The sequence below is a fragment of the Phascolarctos cinereus genome, unplaced genomic scaffold, assembly GCF_003287225.1.
Source record: "Phascolarctos cinereus isolate Bilbo 61053 unplaced genomic scaffold, phaCin_HiC Scaffold_9;HRSCAF=440, whole genome shotgun sequence".
NCBI classification, from domain to species: Eukaryota; Metazoa; Chordata; class Mammalia; order Diprotodontia; family Phascolarctidae; genus Phascolarctos; species Phascolarctos cinereus.
Window position 1 is genome coordinate 46,142,034 of NW_027556402.1, and position 24,110 is coordinate 46,166,143.

General features: G+C 38.3%; 1 protein-coding gene across 1 annotated transcript; it reads right to left on the reverse strand.

Moving 5' to 3' along the window:
- Positions 1-3,857: 3,857 nt before the first annotated feature.
- GIMD1 (GIMAP family P-loop NTPase domain containing 1) lies at positions 3,858-22,589 on the reverse strand. Its single transcript, XM_020974736.1, is given in 3 exon segments — positions 3,858-4,100; positions 16,636-17,036; positions 22,574-22,589. Coding segments are annotated over 3 exon segments (660 nt in total).
- Between the last annotated feature and the right edge of the window lie 1,521 nt (positions 22,590-24,110).

A 24,110-nucleotide genomic window follows, 5' to 3' on the forward strand; every position in this document is an offset into this window, starting at 1 on the left:
TGAATCATTTATTATCCAGATTTTCCCAGCATGGTCTAAATGCACTGAGTTAAGGTATATATAAGTTTTTATGTTAAAGCTCTTTTAAATGTTTTAAAGTTACTAAGGTATCTTCCTGTAATCTCTGCTACTCTATTTTCCTGTATACTCTGTTATTCTATAAAGGCAAATTCCAGCTCAGGTTGAGTTAGTAAAAGCAAGCAAACTAGCTAGCACTGATGTTTTACTATATATAATCTAAAACTATCTGGGCCAGTTCACTGGGATGGAGCAATAAATAAGTGATGGTTGCAGGACTCAAATCCCAGTCTCTCTGGACTTAACAAGTGCACTGCTGTTTCTCCTACACTATTATTTTTCTTCAGTGGGTCGTTTTGCAAAAGTTATTAATGTAATATTTTTTCCTTCCGCTTTATTCCAATTCCAAATAGAGGCACTGTTTCCTTTACACTGTAGCTGTCTGGCTGCCTGCTGTAGTGACTATTTTACTTTGTGAAAAGAAGATTGGCCATATTGAAGTTACGGATTTTCTGGTTTTCTGGTACACATTGGGAGTTCAGGTTCCGTCCTGTCTGTTTTCGGTCTGGTGATGTTCTCTGAGACACAACACCCAACTTTCTTTTTGCAATGAGGATTAAGTTAGTACATACAAAACTGGTTTATATTCCTCTGGAGTATTTTTGTTTTGTTTATTTTTTTAACTTCAGCCATGGTGATGAATTACTTGGGACAAGTGACAATTTTGATATTTCACTGACAAAAATAGTCATTTGTGTGTGCTTCACTCACAGTTTGAATATCAAATCTTGACCAGATTAAGACAGATTGAGCTAGTTTCTCCACCTTTAGGTAGCCCTGTCATTTGCATGAGTGCTGGATTTTGTACCCTACACATATTTTATTAGTTTTACTTTGTTTTTAATTTTGTGGTTTTTAAGAAAGGATATCACTCCAAAGAACCATGCAAAAGTCACAGCTCTTCAAGAACATACAAACAAAAAATTAAAAAAAAAAACCAAAAACCGAAGAACACACTTGAAGTGACTGTTGCAGGATACTGCAGCAGCTGTTGATGTGAGGAGAACAAATGTTACAAGGATCATTCCATGCTCACAATGAAACAGCATCAGCAGTACTGAAGTGCAAAGCAATGTTATTGAGAACAACAAGCAGTGTTGAGGACTGATAAAGTATTTCTATGAAGTAGCATATCTAATTGGGATAGATGGATGGTATAGTGGATAGAGCAATGGGTCTGATATCAGGTAGACCTGAGCTCAAATCTGGCCTCAGATACCAGTTGTGTGACCCTGGGAAAGTCACTTAACCTCTGTTTCCCTTAATCCACTAGAGGAGAAAATGGCAAACCACTTCAGTATCTTTGCCAAGAAAACCTGAAATGGAATCATGAAGAGTCAGATGTAACAAACTGGACAACAGCAAAGTGTATCTTTAATACAAAGGAAACGAAGACCTCAGCGGAAGAACTTGTAATGACAGTGAGAAGACCCATCAAAACCAGCTGCTAAACATTGCTATGAAGTGCATGTCATGGGCAAATTTTTTTTTCCATTCAATTCTATTCCAGAATTGATGTCATAAGAAGTCCATGTGTATGTTTAAGATCTGGTCATCTTTAAACTGTAAAATATCCTCCCTCTCCCCCTCCCCACCCCCCCCAAAAAAGGAATTTTTTTTTAACTTCATGTGGGCCCAAGACAGATAAGGCTAGAGGAAGGTGTCAGAAGTGATGTAAATTTGAATTTCCCCTCTTCCTCTTGAAGTGGCTAAGAAGTGTACCTTTCTGACAATACACAGCTGCATGTGTGCTTCTGATAATTCTATTACTCCAAAACCTGTCCTTATAAACAATTCTATTTAAGTTGCCATTATACCACATACAAGACCCCTGATGGTAAGGCCTTAGAGTTCTTGCCATATACAAAGTGATTGAGGAGATGGGTATTTAACCTCGAGGAAAAAAAAAAGTGGCAAGGAACATGATACCCAACTCAGATTTGTTCTTTTTGATCCCAGAAGGCAGAACCTGGAATGATGATTGGAAGTAAAAAGAAGCATGTAATACAGGCTTCGTGTCAGGAAAAAACTGACCATCAGAGGTGTCCAAAAGTGGAACAGACTATTTCAAGAAGTGGTGGATTCTTCCTCATCAGAAATCTTAGAGGAAAAGCTGAGCCACCATGTCTCAGTTACATTGGAGACTGTTCTCCCCTGCCCTGTCCCATCCCTCTCCCTGCCCCCAGTTTATAAAGGTTGCCTTGACTATAATCTGGCATTTTCTAAAGTCAATTTTGTGTAAATTTAATCCTCATAGTGAAATGAGTAAACTCAATAGACTGGATGACCTGCATGGTGTAGTGCAGGGAATCTTAACCTGGAGTCCATGAACTTTTAAAAGTATTTTGTTAACTATTCCAACATAATTGGTTTCCTTTGTAATCTTGTGTACTTTATTTTACGCATTTTAAAACATTCTGAAAAGGGGTCCTTGACACAAAAATGGCTAAGAAGCCTGAGTAGAATAGAAAGAACACTAGGTGGTCTAGGGACCTTATGTAACCTGGGGCCAGTTAATTAATCTCTCTGTGCTTCAGTCTATGATCTCATATTATAGATGGCAGTTTGAGGATGAACTTGCCTCCCCTCTGCAGGCCTCTGACTTTAAGAAGGCCCATCTTCTATAATTTATTCACACAAGGACCGTGTGCTAAATAATAGTATTTCTTTTATGACATTAGTGCTTTTGTACTGAAAGAATTTAAATTATATAGGTGACTACCAGCAGCCTTCAATTTATAAAGTGATCTAAAAATGAGAAGTCACCTTGCCATGTTTCCTGTCCCTTCCATCCCCTCTACTTTCAGCACCCTGGCCTATAGCGTTTCTACCTCTGTGGGTGCAAATTTTGCTTCCTGGAGTCCCCGCCACCCAACACTGGACCCATCACTATATAGGAAAACAATAGTGGGCCAAGAATCTACCACTTTTGGAAGTAGAAATGTAACTTCAAAATTAAAATCTGGAACACATTTTCCCATGGAAACAGTGTTATATGTGGTGACTAGGTTCTCAGAAAGGAGGGGAATAAGCATTTAAATGACAGCTAGTTGGTACAGTGGATCAAATGCTGGGTCTGGAGTCAAGAAGACTCATCTTCCTGAGTTCAAATCTGACCTCAGGCACTTATTAGCTGTGTGACCCTGGGCAAGTCACTTGACCCCATTTGCCTCAGTTTCCTCTTCTGTAAAATGAGCTGGAGAAGGAAATAGAAACCATTCCATTATCTTTGCCTAGAAAACCTGAAATGAGGTCATGAAGAGTCAGACACAACTCAACAACCACTATATGCCTTGAATTGTGCTAAGCACCTACAAATATCTCATTTGATCCTCACAACAACCCTGCAGGATGTGTGGTATTGTTCCCATTTACATTTGAGGAAACCAAGGCAAACAGAGGTTAAGTGACTTGCCCAGGGTCACACAGCTAATAAGTGTCTGAGATCAAATTTGAACTCAGGATGTACTGACTCCAAGCCCAGCACTCTATCCACTGTGCCGCCCAGCACTCTATCCACATTGCCACCCAGCTGTATCAGTGACTTAAATGGACTTTTATGACCTAGCCTGGGAACCCAGATGATAACCAGAAAATATCCCATCTATGAGAAAACATATTCTGTGTTAAACTCAAAAATATTGAACTCATAAAAATTATAACAGCATGTTTATAGGTTAGAGACTACTGTTCTTCAAATGAGCATTTGAATTATTTTTCAACATAATAGCTTTCATCATTAAGCTTATTTTAAAAGAATTCACACTTGCCAAGTCCTTTTATTTAAAATAAAGTGCTTGGTAACAATTTTCTTTAACAAATTCTATTATTCTTTGTTCTTTAAGTGTGATTTTCTGATTGTATTGAAAAATATATCTCTGTTGAACAGAGTGCAACAGAGTTAATAGAGGATGAGAAGCAGTGTGTAAGTATTCCTCTTCACTGAGTCGAGCCTCTTCTAGTTTTTCTGCATGGGTGAAAAGAATGGCTGTAAAATTCTTCCAAGCAGGACCCAGAAGTTCCTTCAATGAAAACCAAAAATACAGTAGTTAGCTTTCTCTTCTTTTACCCCTGTCAAAAGAAATAAGTCACAGTCCTGTATACATGTTTTAAAAACAAAAACAAAGAAATTAACAACTCAGTTACTTGGAAAAGGATAACTGGCATGTCAAATAGAACTTTATGATTTGCAAATTATTTTCCTCATAGCAATCCCATGAGGTTGGAGGTAGAACTCATGTCCCTGTTCAGAGATGGGAAAACAGGCTTGATGTTTTGCCTCATTTCACATGGCAAGCATGTGGAGTTGTCATCTGAACCCAGATCACCTTTGGGAGATAGATAGAGATACTTGCAGATGCTAAGGACAGGGTCTAGCCAGGAGTGAGTGTGCTGCACCCCAGTGCAGGGAGAGTCTATGTCACCAAGTCAAGAAAAGGATCCCAGGGGCAATTAGGTTGCACAGTGGATAGAGCATTTGCCCTGGATTCAGGAGGTCCCAGAGTTCAAATCCAGATGCAGACACTTGATACTTAACTAGCTGTGTGACCCTGGGGAAGTCACTCAACCCCAATTTCCTCACAAAAAAAGGAGGAGGAGGAAGAAGAAGAAGAAGAAGATCCCAAGGAGGAGGACAGAGAAAGGAAGGAATTAAGTGTTTAGCATCTACTACGTGCCAGGCACTAACTATGTGCTAATGCCTTTTACAAATATTACAATGACTCTGTAAGATAAGACTGACCCCCTTTTTACAGTAGAGGAAACTGAGGCAGAGAAGTGACTTGCTCAGAGTCATATAACTGGTTAGTGTCTGAGGCTGGATTTGAACTCAAATTTTCCTGACTATAGGCCCAACATTCTAGCCACTATGCTACTAACTGCCTCAAAGGCAGCATAAAGGGGTCTAAACTTATGTGGGGTACAGGAATAAATGCCAACTGGTCTCTTGCTCACTACTGAGTTAAGGGTCGCAGATTCAGGGCAGACTGAGGAGACCTGCATCTAGGGTTGGTGTTTTAGGGTGAAGAGCTATCAAGAACCCTCGTTCTGTACCCAACAATGACTGAGTTCAGAAGCAGGCAGCATCTGTGTTGCTGTGACCCCAGGGGTAGAATGGGGTCTCAGTTCCAAATCCAACCCAGTCTGAAACCTCCAAAGGAATAACCAGGACAAGAATCTCAGACGAAAGCAGAGCATGTACTTCTGTTGCTCTAAATCAGAACTCAGCTGGCTGACAGTGGATGAGTCCAATAGCAACCTAGTCTTGCTCAGATGAAACTCACATCGGAAACTGAGAGAGCTTAGGTGAGAGGCCAAGTGGTGCAGGGGGGAAAAACAGCAATCAGATTTTGCCCCAGATAAGATCACTCTGGGAGCACTGAAAGCTAGCAGGTCTTCAGCCTGGGCTTTCCCTCTCACTACCCAGAGAAAGCAACAGCAGGCCTTCCCCAAGGAAGTACACAGATCCCAGCCCTAACAGAAAGTCTGAAGTATGAAGTAGACTGAAGAATGAGCAAACAAAAAAAAGAATCCCACCTTAAAAAACTATCATGATGATAGGGACACTTGACACAAACCCAGAAGGGAATGACTCCAAAGCATCTAGAAGCAAAGCCTCAAAGGAAAATACAGCTTAGGGACAAATTCAACTCCAAATTCCTGGAAGAGATGAATGAGAGTGCTAGAAGAAAAAACTGAGAAAGAGCTATGGAAGAAAGAATTGAAAAGAGAAAAGGAAGGAAGGGCAGGAAGTAGAGAGGAAGGAAGGAAGGAATGAAGGAAAGAGGGAAGGAAGGGAGGAAGGAGGGATGGAGGGAGGAAAGGAGAGAGGAAGGAAGAAGACAGGAAGAAAGAAAAGAAGAAAGGAGAAAGGGAAGGAAAGAATGAAGGAAGGAAGGACTTATTAAGCATGCCAGGTACTGTGCTAAGTACTAGAAATACGAATGCAGGAATAAGCAAAAAGAAAGACAGTTCCTAACCTCAAGGAACTTAGTCTAATTGGGGAAGACAACACAGCAAAGGGGGCTGGAAAAGCAGGAGGGAGAGGAGGAGGTATTTGGCATTGGGCCATGGTTTTAAAATCTGGAAGTCAGGAACAGGACTGGGAGATGAATGAAGACTGACTTGTACCCCTGCCCAAAAAGAAGTCCCAAGAGGAAATGATCAATGGGGGAAAGGGGAAAGTCTTATAGAGAGATAATCCAGATTGAAAAGGCTGCAGAGGTGGTTGGTTGTTCCAGAGTAAGGAGATTCCAGAGACTGAAAGAAGTTCCAGAATGGAAAGAAGCAGAAGCATGGTTTAATTTACAAAAAAATTGTTGTCATTGTATAAATTGTTTCCTAGTTCTATTCACTTCATCCTTCATAATTTCATAGAAATCTTCCAAGTTTCATCTGAACCTGTCTATTTCATCATTTATTATGACTCTAATATTCTATTACATTCACATATACCATAATTTGCATGGTCATTCCATAACAGTTGGGTACTCCCTTAGTTTCTAATTTTTTTACTACTACAAAAAGACTTGCTATAAATATTTTTGTCCATATAAGTTCTTTTCCTCTTTCTTTGATCTCATGCAATTGTATGAAATTAGTAGGAGTAGTATAGCTGGGTCAGAGCATATGCATAATTTATTATTTGGGAAGCAAAGTTCCATATCACTTCTGATAATGACTGGACTAACTCATGTCTTAATGAATAAGACATTAAGATGTTCCTATAACCCCTCCAACATTTGTCATTTTCCTCTTTTGCCAACTTTTTCAACCCAGTGGGTATGAAGTGGAACTTCAGAAGTACTTTGATTTACATTTCTCCAATTGTTAATTATTTGGATATTTTTCCATATTATTATGGATAGCTTAGATTTCTTGCAATCTGCTTATTCATATTCTTTGACCTATTGAGACATAGCTTAATAATAAATGAATAAATTCCTTATATATCTTTGATACAACACTTTTATCAGAGAAACTTGCTGCAAAGTTGTTTTTCCCCCAGATAACTCTTTCCCTAATAATTTTAACTGCATTGGTTTTGTTTGTGCAAAACCACTTTTAATCTCACATTATCAAAATTGTCCATTTTGTTTCCTGTAATTCTTTCTAGCCTTTATGTTGTCATGAATTCTTCCCCTGTCTATAATTTCTTCCTTGTTCCTCTAATTTGTTTATGATGTCATTTTTTTATGTTTTTCATGTGTCCATTTGTGATTTTTTCATGGTATAAATGTGAAATATTGCTCTATACCTAATTTCTATCAAACTGCTTACAAGGTTTACAGCAGTTTCATGTCAAAATAGTGAGCCCTTATCCTAGTAACTAGGGTCATCAGGTGTATTTAATGGTAAGCTATTGTGTTCATTTACTTATGCGTATTGCATGCCTAAGCTATTTCACCCATTAACCTCTCTTATCCAGTACCAAATAGTTTTGATGATTACCGCTTTATAATATAGCTTGATGTCTGATACTTCTAGGCCCCCCTATTTTCCACTTGTTTTTATTACTTCTCTTGAGATCATTGTTCTTCTTTTCATCCATTTGAATTTCATTATTTTTTAGCTCTATAAAATAATCCGTTGGTCATTTATTTGGTGTGTCTCTGAATAAATAAGTAAATTTAGATAGTTTTGTTGTTTTTACTTTATTTGCCCATCTTACTAATGAGCAATTAATATTTCTCCAGCTATGTAGGGCCATAATCATCATTTCAAAATAACCTGAGTTAGAGACTATAAGGTTCTATCATTCAATTAAAAAAAAAAGCATTTGATTCTTCAGAACAAAAGGGCACCTTGCAAGCTTTTCTATAACAATTTGTTCCCATCCATGCATCAAAATGACTACCATTGAAAGATACGACAGAAATAACCCGGACCCTCTGATAATAATCACCAGGCAAGGTATAGAACAGGTATGCTTGCTAAAGTGCTAAGCCCCTATGAAGAGAAGATTCAGTGCAGAATCAAGATCAAAAAGCTGTCTGTGAATAGTGATGTCCTCCAGATTTGCGTTGATTTACTGACTGTAAAGATTTCATCAAGCTCCAAAACCTTGCAGAGCTTCCTGGAACACACCTGTAACCACGCAAGAGATCCTGGCCTGTCCATCCACACGCTATTGTCTGGATATTAACCTATATTTAGAATACCCTACAAAACTTGTCCAATAGCTTCTCTGACCTATGTAAGAGTTGAATAGGATGGGCCAGCATAGATGGGTTAGGATCTAGCATTGAAGAGCACTCCCAAATGTACAAGACCACTTATGTTCTTAACTTATCTAGTGGTTAACATATACTTGAACAGAAAAGTGAAGTTCAAAAACACCATCTGTGATTGGCAAAACAAATGTAATATGTACATCTCTCATTTTGCCAGCATGGAAGTCAGTGCAGGTCGGTGTAGTTTAACAATGTTGAGGAACAGTGTTCCTTTATCTAATGAGATAGGAAAGTTGGTGATATAATAAATTCATTTTGTATTAGTGAAAATGTTCTGAGGGAAAGCAATACTTATAGAATGTGGTAAAGAATATTTGATATAAGATTATTGGTTCCTAGCAACATATATAGTTAGATTTCTCTCTCTCTCTCTCTCTCTCTCTCTCTCTCTCTCTCTCTCTCTCTCTCTCTCTCTCTCTCTTATATAATTAGATATAGCTTTTTAATTTCTTTCCAAAATCACATTAAAAAATCACTTTATGCAGAAATAATGCATTTTTGTATCACTTTTTGTCTCATATTTCATTACATTTTAGGAGCCTGTAGAATGCATTTAATTGCATTATTTTTATATTTAAAGGGATTCTAAGAAGGCATAGACCTCAAATAGGACTTGTGATGATTCTTTTTAAAAATATAATTTGTTCAGAATGTGTTGCTCCACATAGTAATTACTTATATTTCTGGTATTCTTTGAGAAAAAAAAAAAGAAAATTTTAGTGTGACCTGCTGTTGTTGTTGAGTTGTTTCAGACTCTTGGTGACCCCATTTCAGGTTTTCTTGGAAGAGATCCTGGAATGGTTTGCTCTTTACTTCTCCAGATCATTTTGCAGATGAGGGAACTGAAGCAAAAAGAGTTAAGTGACTTGCCCAGGGTCACACAGCTAGTAAGTGTCTGAGGCTATATTTGAACCCACAAAGATGCGTCCTCCTGACTCCAGGCCTGGTGTTCTCACCACTGTGCAACCTAGCTCCCCCTGACCTGCCATAGGGAAATTTGTATTTCTAAAATGGAGTCAGTATGGATTTAGAATTGAGACCTGGACTCAAGCTCCTGTACCACTGCTACCTAGCTGTTCAGTCTTAAATAAGATAGTTCATGTCTGAGCCTCAGTTTTTTCACCTGTAAATTGGGAATGATAATACCAGCACTACTTACCTCCCATGATAGTCCAAGGCAAAGTACTATATAAGCATGAGGTAGGTACCATTATGGTAAATTAGGAGATGATTGTTTTGCCAAAGGGTTGAATGAAAGAGTTTCTTTATTTTGATTATATAAATGTTAAATTTACATCTATGCTGATCATAAAAAGACATACCTAACAAATCCTACTCTTAAATGCCAAGTCCATTTTTGTACATTCTGAAAGTATGATTCAATTAATCAAAATCTGATGATAACAACTTTTCACAAATCTGTCTTATGTGTGAAGTCAAGCACTTATGAAATATAGCAGCACTCTGTTATTAGCTAATATAGAAAATTAATATAATTCCATCTACTTAATAAAGAAGAGATCTTAGAAGTGAGGCCTCAGGGATCAGGAGAAGTAAAAGGAAATGTGAAGCAGAAAAATAATGTAATTTGAAAAATATTTTAGCATTTTATTTTTCCAAAAGTACAATCACACTATTTGATTGAGGATCATCATCAGCTTTGGAAGTTTTTCCTGGTGATGCTTCAAAAGTATAGTACCTGAAGAAAGCAAGGTCCATAGTAAATTCTATTCAATTCATTCTAATTCGATCTTTCGGTCCATAGTAAATTCTATTCAATTCATTCTAATTCGATCTTTCGGTCCAAAGTGACGTGTTCAAAGCACAAACAATGGAAATGTCTTATTTCTAAGTTCATCTCATTTCTATCTCATTTGTGTTCATCAGTACAGTTTGAACCAAAAACAAATTGTTCACAGGGTCACTTTGTGTGTCTACCAAACACATTAATGCTTCAGAACACATAGCCTCAGCTAGAGAGAAATATGCTATGTTACCTATAAAAAGGCCAAATTTTACTTCTCTGATATATTCCTAGAGTGGCAGAGCTGGAAGGGACCTTAACAACCATGTAATGCAACCCTCTCTGAGGGTTTTTTTTATGAGAGAGCTTTGGCCTGGAGAATGGCTTCCTTTGGAGATGGTAGTCCTATGAACCAGAGTAGGATCCAGGTTTTTCTCACTCTTGCTTCAGTGTTTTTTCTAGTATATCGTTCTGCTTGTTCAACCTACAAAAAGTTTGTATTTGTTGGTGGCTGTTTCTAAAATGATGCCCATATCCTATAAGCAAGACAGGAAATTGTCCTTTTGGAACATTGCTAATGAAAGACCAGAATGTCAGTTTGGTCTGTACTCTGTAGACTGTTGCTTGGCCTAGGAAACAGTGGTGTTACTCGGTATTTAGTCATCATGCTGTTAGCCAAGTATGTTCTCAGTGGATCTGGGGGAAAAAAAAAATCAAGGATGATTGATACTTTGCATGAAAATCTGTGAGCAAGATAAGTTCATGTAAGTTATCTGGTGCTAACATTTTAAATGTGCTATTAAGTATTGAAGTCCTAAGCTACAGAGGATTTTTGCAATCAATCATGATTTGTTTGATAGCTGAGTGCTAATAGATATAAGTGGAACTAGTCCTTCTGGGACAACTAGTTAAAGTATAAACTTTGTTTTCTAGGAATCATTTTAATTTTCCCAGGACCCACCAACAGCCCCACCCCCATTGCTTGTGGTTGATGAAATCATAGCATCTGGACTTTTAGGGGAGAAACTTTGAAAAAAAAAAGCCAACAATTACATCAACTGACAAAGAATTATCATAGATTCAGAGAATAATTATGCCTATTCTTTGTTTTCCACTTTTTCTTTCTGTCTTCCCACTGAAATAAAATTTTTAAAAACCTCTGAATTTCTTTCCAGAAGAGAGATTATTTGGAATACTGAGGCTTTGTAAGACAAATTAACTTTATATCAGGCCAATGGATTTTCTCCCAAATACAACTTCTTAAGCCCTAAAAATTGAACATTATTAATTACAGAGTAGATTTCTTCAGGAGCTTATCAAGACAAACTCCCAGTTGGCCACTTATACAGATTGTGTGATGTAACTCTAGGATAAAGTAAAATACATGTAAGAGAGGCAACCTAGCCTAATGGCTAGAGATCCATTTGAGAGTAGAGAAGACCTGGGTTCAAGTCCTGACTTTGACATGGATTAGCTGTGTGCCTTTGAGCAAGTCACTTAACAACTCTATGCCTTCATGCACCTCTAAAAGATGCTGATCTGCATTGGCAGAGGGAATTTCCTATTTACTACCAATGAATTCACAAATTCAGTTTAAAACAAACAAGAAAACCTAGGCAGTGGGAGCATAAATTTGGGTCATATATTAATTGGCCCATGTAGTTATATTTGCACATATAGTTGTGCCGAGTAGGGTGTCTTCCACAGAGCAGGCACTCATTAATATTTGCTCAATAACTCCACCCTTAAATGACGATTACTGTGGAAGGGTTGTGATTCAGATCAGAGGGGGCCGAGATAGTGAATCCAGACTCAGATAGAAAGTTAAAAGACTGCTTGCCTTCAAATTTTACTTCAGTATTTATTTTTAAGAATCATCTTGTTCTCTGAGTTGTCAAAGAAGCAATCATAGGTTCCTGAGGTCCTAGAGCCAGAGCTGGAAGGGAATGCCAGAGGCCACTACAGTATGGCTGCATACTCAAGGCTGGTTATAATCATGGCAGGTACATGTCAGACTGAGGGAGAAAATCAACTTGGTACATTGAAATGTGGAAAATTTTAAATCAATGATTCCAAGCATTATCCAACATAGCCCCAACTGCAAAATGCTTATTGTTACCAACCCAGGGGACACTTTGATTTACGTTGCCTGCAAGTTAAGTAGTTTTAACACATGCCATATCATTGGAACTGGTTTCAATCTGGACACTGCCTGTTTTCTTTGCCTAATTAAGGAGTAGCTGGGTATCCACTCTAAAATGCACCCCTCGCATCTGCCTTCAAAAGGACAAAAATAGTCCATAGCTGTCTATAGTCAAAGAACATTAGTAGCTACATCTGAACAGTACCCTATCCTGATAAATGTTCACATACTCCCTGGTTGCTCAGTTAATAAGCATATCCAGATGGCACTCACTAGTATCTGCAGCACTCTCAGGCAAAAAAAAAAATGCTACAAAAACTCAAACTGTAAAAAGCTGGTAGAAGCTTTCTGTAAAAGGCTTGGCCACAACAAACCTTCTGCTGGACCTCCCATTTGCCTTTAAAGATTACCTCTATCCCATAACTAAGGCAACAGTATTTCCCCTGCTTCCTATACTATAGTTGAAGTGGTCTTAGGCTGTCTAAGGAGAGGCGTAATGTCCAGAATGAGGGAAGCCATAGTTCATAGTTTTGGCTGAACCAACCAAAAATGGGATGATAGATACAAGTCTATGTGCCATGCTACTCTACTGGAAATTATCCAAAGGAAGGTGACCCAGGATGGTGGGAAATTAGAGACTATACTATATGGCAATCAGCCGAAGGTATTGGAAATGTTTAATCTGAAGAATAGAACACTTGGGGTATGGGCAGGGGATACTGTCTTCAAGGAAATTTCTGTCTTCAAGTATTTGAAGGACTGTCAAGTGGAAGAAGGATTGGATTTCTTATTCTTTGCCCCAGAAGGCAAAACTAGCAGTAATGGGAAGAAGTTAGAGAGGGAAATTACAGTTCAACATAAGGAAAAACTTCCTAAAAATTAGAGCTATCCTTTAGGGAACTGATGTATAGGCCTAGTAGTGATACAACTGAGTCAAAGGGGACGCAAAGTTTACCAACAGTGACTTTTTGGACATAGTTCTGTCAAAGAGGACTTGAAACCATTGCCATTTAACCCTTGAGTTAAGGAGAATACTTTCTGAATGAATAAATCCATCAAACTTGAGTGTGAATAGAGCCTCTTTACCTCCTTGGATCAATGAAAGCCATCATAGAAGAGACTAGATCACACTGTAAGCAATTTTTATAAGAGGAGATGCTATTTCAGAACTGGAGAGAAGTTGGATCAAATAGAACAATGAGCTGTTGCAGAGAAGGAAGATTCTGAGGACAGTCATTGTCTCCATAGGCATCTCAGGGAGAAGGACTCAAGCAAAAGGAAATCCCAAGAACATTCATTCATTTATTTCCCCTCTTGATGCCTATCCATCGACACTAAAATATAATATGACCTGTTGTTTCATTACCCACATGTTTCCACTAAATTGAATTTCGCCTCAACCAAAAGGAAGACAGGGGTTAATTAAAACAGATATAACCATATGATTAGGCAGAGTGTTCAACCTTTGAGTAAGTGTTAGGAATTTTCCTAACTGGGGGCTCAGGGCAATTATGACTGAACTATGAACTTTTCATATAAAATAAATTCCATAAAGCCAAAGAGAAAGGAACCAAGTGGACTTTAGGGCCAATGTATTTTCTCATAGGCTTAAAATGAGCTAATTATTTTAACAGGCTTTTACAGTTCCAAATTGTTTTCCAGAATGGTTGTACCAATCCACAGGTCCATCAGCAACACATTGATATGCCTGTTTTCCCACTATGTTAGCCACTTCCTGACTGAGAAGTGAATGATTCAAGATGAGAATGAGACCTACATTTTTTGGGCATGGCCAATGCATGAATTGATTTTGCTTGACTACAAATATTTGCTAGAAGGATTTTTGTTTTTTCTTTTTTCTTTTCAATTGAGGCATGAGAGGGAGAGAAAATAAATGCCTTTTAGTTGAAAAATAAAATAAAATAAAATTTAAGAACAACCCAAAGGGGACTGGGTACCCTCAAGTGTTAATAGGCTTTCTATTATTGAAGATCTTAAAGTAGAGAACAGATATATACTTACTGGGGATATTGTTTTGTTTTGTTTTTTGGCTAGGTAATGGAGTTAAGTGACTTGCCCAGGGTCACACAGCTAGTAAGTGTTATGTGTCTGAGGCTGGAACTGAACTCACGTCCTCCTGAATCCAGGGGGCACTAGCTGTGGCACCTACTTGCCCCTACTGGGGATATTGTAGAGGGAATTCCTGTCTGGATACAGTTTGGACTAGATGTCCCAAGTGAAGTCCCTTCCAATTCTGAGACTATATAACCCAGGGTTGGGAACCTGTGGCCTTAAGGCCATATGTGGCTTTCTAGGTCCTTAAGTGTGGTTTTTATTTGTTCTGTAAAATTTGGATTCAGTCAAAAGTCCATACTTAAGGACCTAGAAGGGCACAGGTTCCCCACTCCTAATATAACCTTTTCTTCTTCACATCTTCCCTGGACAATCGTTTCAAACTGAGGTAACTAGGAGACACAGTGGATGTAATAAAGGAGTTGGAGTCAAGATGATCTGAGTTCAAATCCTGCCTCGGACACTAATCAGCTGTATGACCCTAGACGAGTCATTTAATCTCTCTCAGCCTCAGTTGGCTTATCTGATAGTAATAGCAACTAGTTGTGGTGCTTATCAAATGGGATAATACATGTAAAGCCCTTTGAAAACCTTAAAGTGCTATATAAATGGTAACTATTGTTATTGATCTGATTTTTCCTTTGGGAAGATGGGAGCAGAGCATATACTGTCATTTTCCCCAGGCCTGTCCCTATTTCTCTTTCCTGTACTTCTCCTGGGAAAGGCCTTGCTTTAATTTTAAAAATTCTTCATTTTCACTAACATTTAACAATCATTTTCAAACATAAACATTTCAATATACAAAGAAAAATAAGAAAGAAGATTATGCAAAAAAACCCAAACAAACCCATGTTGTTGTTCTGCTTACAAAAACAGTTCACAGTTCTGAGAGAAAATGAGCCCCAAAGACATTTAATGACTTGCTTGGCATTTTTTTTTGTAGTAACAAAAAACTAGAAACAAAGTAGGTACCCACTGATTGGAGGCATGTCTAAACAAATTATTGTACAAGCATGTATTTGAATATTACTGAACCACAAGATACAATGAATACAAAAAATTCAGAGAAACATTGGATGACATATATGAACTGATGGAGAGTCAGGAAAACAATATGCCTAAGGGTTGCAATATTATAAACAGAAAGAACAATAAAGGAAAACTGAACTCTGTAATTTTAATGACCAAGCTTGACTTGGAGAAGAGTTGATCAAATGCACCTCCTTCCTTTCTTTAGAGAGGCCTGTGGAATATCGTGTATACTGTCAGTTGGGGTTGATCTATTTTTGATTTTTTCAAAGGACCTGGATTCATACTTCACTGAAAAAAAAAATAAGGCCATCTGTTGTGACCTACCTTTTCTTCCCCAATTCTATACTTCAAATCACTCGGTTTCACTCCAGGCAGTGATTAAATACCACTTTCTTTCCAGTTTCTTGGAATGTTCATCTCCCTTGCTCCCATCTCAGTATTCATTATGTGTGTTCACTATATTTATCAGCGACCATGTTGTATCCCCTAGATAGAATGTAAGTTCACAGAGACAGTGAGGTGGGGTGCACTTACAAGCTGTATGACCCTAGGCAGGACATTTAACCCCTATCTGCCTCAGCTTCCCCAGAAGGTATAACATGAGGATAGCTCCCAGGGTTGTTGCCAGGATTAACTGAGACAATATTTGTAACTCTCTTAGTACAGAGTCTGAAACAGAGTAAGTACATAGTAACAAGTGTTTCCTCTTTCTCTGAGGACAAAGACTTTCTCATTTTTATATTCACATCCCCAGCACCTATAGCCCAAGGCTTTGGTTTCTAAGGCAATGTTCTGGTCACTATATGGCACCTCCCTCGGTGCACCGGAATGTCCATATCTTCTTACCAGTTTATTAATGAATAGCTAGAGAATAATGGGTAACATTAGTGTTTCCTTTTAAAATCTACCTGTGAAATAGGGATAGAATTGACTCACCTTCCCCCAAGCAGGCTGCAAATAGCAAGCAAAAGTTAAATAGATAGCAAATGTGTACGGTGTAGTAATCGAACAATTAAGGACTCTGTGGAACGTAAATAAGTCCATTTCATAATAAATTTCCAAAGGCTTATATTACCTAGGTTCTGATTCTGATTATTTAGCTGTGTGACCATATGCAAGTCAACTAACCTGTCAGCCTCAGTTTCTTCGTTTATAAAATGGGAATAGTAACAGCACCTACTTCGCAGAGTTGTGGGGCCCAAATGAGATAATATATGTAAAGTACTTAGCAACGTATAAACCACCATATATTTTAGTTACTAATAATGATTGTTGTTATTTCCTTCCTCCTAAGCTAGACCATTGATGTATATGCCTTTGTCTCTTGATTTTACCTGCAGCAGCTAGATGGCAGAACATTCTCTCGCTCCACAGAGGGGCACATCGGCTCTCAGGACCAGTAGAGCAAGGTGGAGACTGTTTCATCCAAAATGCCTCACCAGGGCCTCCTTCACTTCCTGTTTCACCTGCTCCTGGCTCAGGCTGCTGTGGGGATAGCCTGGCGTGTCTAATACTTGAATCTGCAGAGTCATTTCTTGCCCATCACGCCTCATGAAGTGGGCAATTTGGCAGCTTCGGCCCAGGCTGCAGTCTTTGGTCACAGAATATGGAGCCAAACAGCTGGGGAAGTCTGTGCTGCCCAGCAAGCTGTTGCCAGCAGAGCTTTCCCCACTCTGGGTCCCACCAAAGAGGGCCAGGTTGATGATCATCTCAACACTGTTTGATATAATAAGCCCTTATCCAACACTCTGGGGAAATAGAGGCAGAGAACATGTGATGTCTGACCAGTATAACTAGGCCGAATGTCCAGTTAAAAGTGTTTAGCTACCCAACGAATTCCAAGTAGGCTTATTGGACTTGGCTACTCCCACCATTGAGGGCAGCCACCTTGGTGCACGGAGAAACTACAGATGGGAGGGAGGGGAGGAAACATGGTTCTCTACTTCACCTTCTACCCACCCCAACCAGAGTCTCAAGAGAAGTAATGGCACTTAGAAGATGGAGAGGTAAGTAGGCAATGGAGAACAAGAAAAATGCAGAATGAGAAAATAATACATTTTTCTTTGGGGAGGGCACCCAAAGAAATTGTTGGGAGAAATGTAACCCTTGTGTAGGTTAACTTATCTAGTTAGGGAATGAGTTTGGTCTGGGAGAGGGTGATGAAGTTCCAGAAATAATGAGAAACACAGTGGACAAGGGGGCTTAAGAATTCTCACTTCTGAAGATGAGTAGAGATAGAATAGCAAGAAAGACATCGATGCATTATTCCTCTCTTCTCTCTGCTGTTCCCACCCCTCCCCCATCCCAAAGGGAGAGAGCGTAAAGAGTGGAAAAAAGAAAGGAGGGGAGGGAAAGTGGGGGTAGGACTGAGGGACAGACACAGAGAGATATAGAGAGACAGAGAAACAGAGACCTTCCTTCCTTCCTCCTTCCTTCCTTCCTTCCTTCCTTCCTTCCTTTCTCTCTCTCTTTCTTTCTTTTTCTCTTTCTTTCTTTCTCTCTCTCTTTCTTTCTCTTTCTCTCTCTCCCCCTTTCTTTCTTTTTTCTTTTTCTCTTTCTTTCTCTCTTTCTTTCTTTCTTTCTTTCTTTCTTTCTTTCGATAACTGTGTGAATAATAGAGAAGGAATGAATACATTGGGAAATGAAAGTAACCTAAAACCAAAAGATATCAATAAAAATATTTTTTAAAAAAAGAATGGGGTCATCTCAGACTAACTTTATTCCCCCCCCCTTTTTATATAGTTCTGCTTGATTGGTAAAGAAAACCCCAAATGGGGTCATGAAGAGTTAGACACGACTGAAAAACGACTGAACAACAAAACTTGACTGGTAGATCAGTGATGCTATAGAAATATTTTACCTCAATCACAGCAAAGTCTGTGACAAAATCTGTCACGTGATCTTTGTAGATGAGAGAGAGAAAGAAGAAGGAGAAGGAGGGGGGAATGGGGTAGGGGGAGGAAGGGAGTGAGGGAGGGCAGTGAGGAAGGGAGAAAAAGAGGAAGAGGAGGGAGAGGGAGACCTAGGAAGAGGGAAAAGAGGTGGTAGAGGCAGGAAGAGGAAGAGACAGATACAGAGATAGTAAAATAGACAGAGAGAAAAAGAGAAGGGGAGGTAGAGAAAGAGGAAAAGGAGGGAGCTCAAAACTGCCGCGGCATCTGCAAAAATCATTCTTCTAACTTCCTGAATTTTTCCTTCTAAGAAACATGAATGTTTTAAAAGCAGCTTCTGGTTCTGTTTACTAAAGAACTTTGTAGTCAGGGAGCATTCTGATGAAAACACCCAAGACCATTCTTACTTATTTGCTGTTTCTACTCAGAAATAAGTTTAAGCAAAATATGAAATATATGAATATTCCAGGATTACAAAGTGTTTGGTTTTAAAATTAAAAAAAAAAGAAATCTCATTTTATTTTGTAGCTTTCAGTTAAACTGGAATCAGGAATTTAATTATTTTGTTTTAAAGTAGTAACTAGATTTTTGTCCCTTACAGCACCTATAAAGAGGAGGTGTTTTCGGTATTTATCTATCATCAGTCGGAATCTAGGATGATTCTATTTAACATATACTGTGAATGAACTGTAGCAAAAATTGCATGCAGGACATGGGTCTCTTTTTCTATTTTAGCAATTATCATGGTGCAGTACCTGCCTGTAGCAGGTTTTTAATAAACATTTGTTAATTGGCTCAGTATTAAACGGCAATGCTATACTACTGGTTTAAAGTATATCTTCTATTAATTCCAGAAATGATAAATTACTTGTGATTTTGCTCATAATTTTAAGATTCTATTATTCTCCAAGTGCATAGAACATTCCCTCTTCCCAGATTCTATTGATTCTACCTTCCTGCCACCTTTCCTCTAGTCCTGTTGTACCAGATTGGTTTGGCCATCATGGGAAGAATCAAACCAATCAATCCTAATGATTAGGCTCTAAAGCCAGAGCACCCAACAATAACTCCAGCATTGGGGTAGGTAGGGAAACAAATTTATTCTACTTTATCCCGATCTTACCATATATCTTTAAGCCCAAGTATTGAATGTGCCATGTTTTATCACATATCACTTACCTTTTCAGACTAGATATTCCTTCTCCACCTGGGCTGGGTTTCCCTCAAGTTTCAGGACTGCCCTTCAGCATGAACTTTGACTTTCTGATGAGGTTTCAGTACCACTCAGGAACTGACACTGAGATGTGTTTCTTGCTGGAGTTAATCTGTTACCAGAGCTTTTCAATTGATTGTGATTCTACTAATAAGTCCTAATATTCATAAACCACCTGGCAAACATGTCGTTTCAACATTTCGATAATAATTCAACTTGTTATTTTCAGGAGGATAGTCTTTGTGTTAGAATCTTGTTGCAGGTGATAATCTCTGTTATGAAAGAAAACCCAGGACTGGAGAAATAAAAGGAACTAAAAATATCCCAAGGGGTGAAAAATGGGTCAGTTATTAATTCTTCAAAAAATGATAAAAGCCAAAACAGCTGCAAAATTGTCTTGGAATCAACCTTTGAATCAGGAAGATCTGTGTTCAAATTCTGCCTTTTATACATACTAGCTGTATGGCCATGGGCAAGTCACTTAACTTCTAAGTGTCAAATTCAACTCTCTAAGATGATAAATTACTGGTAAATTGATCAGTGGAAGGAGTTTCTACACCAGGAATTCTTTATGCCAGTGAAATCACAGTTAAATCAACATGCATTTATTAAAACTTACTATGTGCTAGGCATATAGTACTACACATATAATTAGAAATAAAGATAGTTCTTGCTGTCTAATGGAGGAAGACAAGATATAAAAGGAAGCTGAAAAAGTGGGGGGGGATATGAAGGTACCCATAAGACCAGGGAACATTTTAGAGAAATTCCAGAGGGTCAGGAATGCAGCCTGGAGAGGAATGAAGGCAAGCCGAGGAGATGTCCTCCTTAAGAGGACTGAAAGGAATCAGTCAGTCAGAGGGAGGAGCCATAGGGCACTCCAATTTGAGAAGTCCAGGTGCTTGAGTGAACTTAGGGTAAAGGAGTCTCTGGAACATGGTAGAGAAATAAGTCTTGAGTCAGGAGGGGAATGAAAGTGTTACCGGTCCAGATCTCACTCTTCCCTAAATGATTTCTGTGTTATATAGGTTAAATTCATCACTTTATCCTAGGTTTTGAGAGTTTTAGTGTTTATATACTAATACATGTAATTTTCATTTTAATTAATATAAATACCCATGGATCTTGATTTAAGAATAAGGTCAAAGGAATTTGGGTAAAAATGCTTTTTAAAATTTTTCTCTTCCTCTTGAAAACTCTATGTCCCATTCCTATTTTTTCTTAAAGTGCTATGTAAATAATCTGCACTTTCTAACGTTATTTTTGTAGCTGTGTAATGTTAGTGGTATAACATGCAGGAAATGGAATATGGCTACATTTTAAATGATCTAGATGTCCTGCCCCCTCTTTTCCCCTCTCAGAAGAAATTCTATAAAGTGTGTATCACTATTTGCAGTGATCTTGGAGACATCTGGAATTTCTTATAACCTCATGGGCAGATTGAAGAAGTATTCTTCCTGTGTGGATATGACAAGGAAAATGAAAGCAATTCATTCCACTGACAAACACTCCTGGTCTTCTTGTACACAGAAGCAACCTCCCCCAGATGGCAGTATCTGCCCACTTCCTGGGTACTGGAAAAAAAAACACCAAAAAACATTTTTTTGCTACTTCTTTCCCCCCCAACCCTTGCCCAACCTTCCCCTCCACAATGTAAGTTGGTCCTCTTTAACAAAGCAGCTCACTGTCAAGCAAGCATGGCACTAGGGATTAATTGTACATGAATGGGATTAACCAAGTATTCCATACATTTGAAAAAACATGGACCAGAATTTTCCCCTGTACTTTAAGGCAAAGCATCTTCTAGCTCTAAAATTTTTATGATTTTGTGATCTTAAAAGTAGCTAGTTGATTCAGTGGATTGAGCACCGGACTTGGAGTCAGGAAGACCTGAGCTCAAATCCAGCCTCAGATTCTTAGTGGCTATCTGGTCCTGGGAAATCCATTTAACTTTGTTCTGCCTCAGTTTCTTCATCTGTAAAATGGAGCTAATACTAGCACCTCTCTCCCCGGATTGTTGTGAGGAAAAAATAAGATAATATTTGTAAAATGTTTTGCAGATATTAAAGAACTACATAAATGTTAGCTATTATTTTTGTTGCTATTATATAATACAAGTAAAAAAGTAACTTTCACTATCTTTATTATACAAATAAGATAGGACTTTGGTGGTTTTCAGTGGTTTTGAAAGAAGTGTCCCACATCTGAAACTTTCTGCTTACCTGAAAATGTCTTGTTTTTGCAAGAGCTAGAATTTCAGCACCCCTGTGGCATTTTCTAATGGAGAAGTACATCAAGGATTTTGAATCAGCTTGTGATATGTTTAAAGGAATGCTTCATAACTGACATCAACCCACAAATCATTAAAGAAGAATCTGAATACTTGCTGCCAGAGTTGGAAAGGATCTCAGAGGCCATATGACATCCAACCACCTCATTTGAAAGTTGAAAGATCCTAGGTCCAAGGAAGTTGTGACTCACCCAAGGTCACCCAGATAATAAGCAGTAGAGACAGAATTTGAACCAAGGTCTTCCAACTCCAGAACCAGGATTCTTTCCACTGTAGTAATATAGCACTTACTATGTTCCAGGCAATGTGTTAAACACTTTACAATTATCTCATTTGATCCTCACAACAACCATAAGAGGTAGGTGTTATTATTATCGTCCCCATTTTATAGATGAGGAAACAGATTAAGGATCTCATAGCTACTAAGTGTCTGAGGCCAAATTTTAACTCTGATCTTCCTGATTCCAAGACTAGTGCTCTGTATGCTATGGCACTACCCAGATGCATGCATTGGGTAACACATAATGTCTGGGCTTCGTCACTCTAAGCAAGTCACTTAATTTCTCTTAGCCTTACTTTCATCATTACCTGTGAAATATGGGGAATGGACTCAACACCTTTCATGATATCTTCAAGCTCCAAAATCTATTAGCCTGTTATTCAAATCCAGTTGTTAAGTTTGGGAATTGGTGTAGAAAAGCAATTCGTGAAGTCAAGCACATTGTGTCATCAAACACACTCCATTCATTCAACTAAAAGTTTTATTTTAAGTTGTGGAAGGAAATTTGCAGTTCCATCTGTTTTGTTTGTAAAATGAAAGCAGGCTAAGCAGACTCAGTTTCCAGAAATTTGCATTTACGGCACTCTGGCAGTTATACCCAGGCTATCATCCATTGTGTCGATGGCAAACAACCGGAAAGCAAACCGACGCTGAGGTCACCCTGCCAATTTTGAAGAACTAGATTCCAATTGCAAACGCAGCAGAGCAACCAACAGTTTGATCCCTAATGGCTACCTCACAACAGGGAAATTTACAATGAGAGAAACTGGGTAATGAAAAGTTCATTTTTGAATCAGGGTCTTAAAAAGCCATCAAGACTCAACAAAAGTCCAAAGTTTTGTCCAAACCCCTACTTCTCCCCTCCCACTCCCAGTAATTTCTTCATTGATGCCTTTTGTTTTTAAAATCACATTTTTGTCTGAATATATTCCTTTCCTGTAATCCATCCCACCTAGCAAGGTCTCCTTTATAACAGAGATTTACAAAGAAAAAGAATTAGCAAAACCAACCAACATATTGACCACATCTGAGAGCATATAAAAAGATTCCATACCCATAGTCCCCCACTTCTGCAATGAGGGGAGGGAGGTACATTTTCTCAACTTTTTTTTTTCTGGCGCCAAGCTTGGTCATTATAATCACACAGCCTTCAGTTTTGTTTTATTGTTCTTTCCATTTATATTGAAGTAGTCATTGCTACATTTATATTGTGGTTTTTTCTTTGGTTTTGTTCAACTTAATGGTCTTCAATTTTTTTATTTTACTTTTAGTGATGTCTTTTGTTTTTATATCGCATTCATTTCCAAACAATTCCTCTACCCTCCCGCGAGCCACTCCCTTATAGCAAAGATTAAACAAGATAAAATTTAAAAAGCAGCCCAGGAAAACGAGCCAATATATCCATTGTCCCTGATAGTATATACAGTATTTCTCATGCGCAGCCCTCTCCAGGCCCCCCCCCCCCCACATTTCTTCAATGACAGGAGAGAAGTACAATTTCCCAACTCTTCCCTGGGGCTGTTCACGGTCATTATAATTACATTACACTTAGTTTTGCTTTATTGTTCTTTCCTTTTAAATTGTTGTAACCATGTCTACTTAATTTAATGTTTTTAATAAAAGCATAAAATAAGTAAACATGATAGCAATAATAACACAAGTAAATTAAGAAATATTATTATTGTAAATGTGGTAGATTAACATTGTTGTTCAGTCATTTCAGTTGTGTCTGACTCTTCATGGGTTTTCTTGGCAGAGATGCTTCAGTGATTTGCCACTTCCTCCTCTCTCCAACTCATTTTACAGATGAGGAACTGAGGCAAACAAGATTAAGTGACTTGCCCAGGGTCACACAGCTAGGAAGTGTCTGATGCCAGATTTGAATTCAGGAAGATGAGTATTCCTGACTGCAGACCTGGAATCCTATCCATTGTGCCACCTAGTAGATTATTACTGCATCATATTAAATAAAATTCTGTAAGATCAATTGCTGTATTGTTTTGTATGATTTAGATACACTTTAAAAAGCCTTTACCATACATCAGTTATTGTTGAGTAAATACATTAATTCTATAAAAAGTTGCCCATAGGCACTCATGTATGAGCTTGGCCTCTTGCTATAATATTGTTTCTAG